A 2,764-nucleotide genomic window follows, 5' to 3' on the forward strand; every position below is an offset into this window, starting at 1 on the left:
TCAATTAGAGAGTCAAGAACAGCCTGAATGGTGAAGTGTAGCATGCCATGCCGAAGGATACGAAATAAGAAACTCGTGGATGTGACTACTTATTTATCGCTGCAGGAGTAGCTAATATTAACGTTTTCCATAAAGATTGTTATCAGAAGCATGGAATCTAGAAAATTTCAAAACAAACAAGTTCAAATAAGTACATATTTTTTTCAAAGCAACTAGGATCAACGTCATAAATAACGAAGAAATAAGTAACGTCGTATGTGCGTTATATATAACTAAGTTAAATAAAACGAGCTACAAAGATAGGTAAATTGTCCGATGGAGTCTTTAGTGCACCAGTTGCGTGCTGCTGTGAAGTTATGTCTAGGACACGATTTTTGTCGCATTGATGGAAAAGATGAACGTTTCTGGTTGGATTTACACCTTAAAGTTACTAACAGTGTGTTACGCCAAAGAGAGAAAGACGAATATTATTGGCAAGGGCTACATAAGCTAGTTAACGAGATGAAGAATTATAAAGTAGACGAGAAAATGATGCATTTAAAAGAGGAAGAAATGGATCCTAACAAGTTTTCTGATCAACATTTAAATTTGAATGAGAAAGATTCATATATTTATCAGCATTACCGTTGTTTAGTTGATCAGGTTTTGCAAATTATGATGGATGAGTCCAATAGAACTTATCACTTTTACCGATTCGGATCGCTTCAGCTTTTGCGTGTGTTTTCTTCAAGAGATGTACCGTATGAATTAGTTATAGAACCTATTGGTTTCGGACTATTAGACGCTATTGATCGCCCATCTTATTTGGTAAAATCATTTTATAAGATTACGGGCTTTACACTTGACTTATTCTCTATACATTATAAGAAAGATTGTACGAATTGCTTTACCAATCTTAATTTGCAAAACTGTGAACTGAAACCATTTTCAAGTCCTGAAGAAATAATTCACTTACAGAAATTTGGTGAATACTGTAAAATCTTAATTACCGATGGTCATATCGCAGCTTTATACTTGATAGTTTACTTTTATGACCGTTACTATTTCATGTCGAACTTTCGTTACTGTATCGGAACAAAAGCGATCATCGTTAAACCAGATTTATTAGATGATTTTGTAATTGGAGAGCATCGATAAATGATGAAGTATCTATGTAATCATATGAAAAGCAATGAAGATTTTATCGTTGATTTTGCAACTTAATAGTGTGACATTGTTCGGGATTAATTCGATTTAGTACAGAAGTTTAAGAATATAAATGCATTTGCGCGAATCTTTTACAATTAAATTTTATTGACAGGTTAGTTTTGCTCATCCTTTAATGCAAAGTTGATTGAAATGTTATCATCGCTCGCTTGCGCACTTTAGATTTATGTTATGTTAGCGACTGTACATTAGTGACATGGTTCTAAAACTATTAGATATTGCTTAAGTAGTCAGAGAAATGTGTACCATCACAAATTAACAAATAATCCTAAAGGAATAAATTATAGCCGTCATCGGTACAGAAAAGGATAAATATATAAAGCGGCTTTATTCTTTTATAATAAACCTCAATCTTATTAATCTGAGAGAAATGATGGCGTCACTGACTCAACATTATTCCACACTGAATTTTATAAATATCTAGAGTCTACATTATAATGGTTTAATCGCTTACGATATATCAAGCCTTATAATTATATCTCATAATAAACGTTATACGCGTATACAGTAAAAGATGTACAGTACGCCACCGAGTCGACCACGCTGGAGAAACATTACAGGTGCAAGATGGTAGAAGGTGTATAAACTAGCACATTTATAGTACATTACTATATAGCATTTGATGCGCTTCATAACTTTCCCGAATTCGAGCACGTTATGCGGTATGTACGTACAGGAATGTAATCATGTTTGTTTAACTACAAATTACGTTTCATGCTCATCGAAGATACGTTGTGTATAGCCTTTAATGCATTGCATAGATTCTTCGAATTCAGCTTCACCAATTGCAACAAATTCAAGGAAGCTGTGAAACGTATAAACGCATAGTAACACAGCACAGTAATATCTTAAGATTGTTAACGCGAATAGTCTTATGCCTAGCATATGCACGTGCAATGCATGAATTTGTGTCAATCCTTACATTGTAGTGTTTTTTTGACTTAAAATGCGGAATATGTTTCATGCTCATTTAAGTTATGTTGTGCGGTGTTTTAGTAAGTTAGTAGTAAATGCACGCAAGATTAAGTTACGCTGTGATCCCACGATGTACGTATACGTGCTGAAACGAAGTTAATGTTGCTATTATACACTACGGTATTTGTTCAAGCATTTTTGTTACTATTTTGCAATATACTGGGTAACTACTTCAAGTACTCAGAAAAGAGGGGCTGCACATGGTCGTAAGCTGCCGAAAGTGTGCAGGCCGACTCTTTCTTGTAACCATTTTACTATATCCTATGAATATAAAATAATCATTAATGTACACGACGTCTATGATCGAATCTCACTGTTATTTATTAAGTTAATAAATACTTAAAAATTAACATGGCAGACAGAATTATGGTGAGCAAAGATCCTTGATACTAGGTAACAGGCTATTAATAATCTTAACCCTATTGTAAAATTCATTATATAAAGTAAGAGAACATCTGATAGACTGGTGTAGTGATATTGCCGATGTGTAATGCGAATCTGCAAGAACAGAATAAATCTTCACAACGTTTGGCGTTCCATAAAAATTCGTTTATCATATATACAGTACTGTACTGTGCAGTAC

The 2,764-nt window shown here is 33.8% G+C and overlaps 1 protein-coding gene across 1 annotated transcript; it reads left to right on the top strand.

Annotated features, from left to right (window-relative positions):
• Positions 1–315: 315 nt before the first annotated feature.
• Positions 316–1,137, top strand: TRIADDRAFT_62456 (uncharacterized protein; the record flags this gene model as incomplete). The annotated part of the gene is made up of 1 exon (XM_002118381.1): positions 316–1,137. One exon carries the CDS (start codon positions 316–318, stop codon positions 1,135–1,137), a length of 822 nt encoding a protein of 273 aa, XP_002118417.1.
• Positions 1,138–2,764: the final 1,627 nt, after the last annotated feature.

The sequence above is a fragment of the Trichoplax adhaerens genome, genomic scaffold (assembly GCF_000150275.1).
Source record: "Trichoplax adhaerens TRIADscaffold_54 genomic scaffold, whole genome shotgun sequence".
Taxonomy (NCBI): Eukaryota; Metazoa; Placozoa; class Uniplacotomia; order Trichoplacea; family Trichoplacidae; genus Trichoplax; species Trichoplax adhaerens.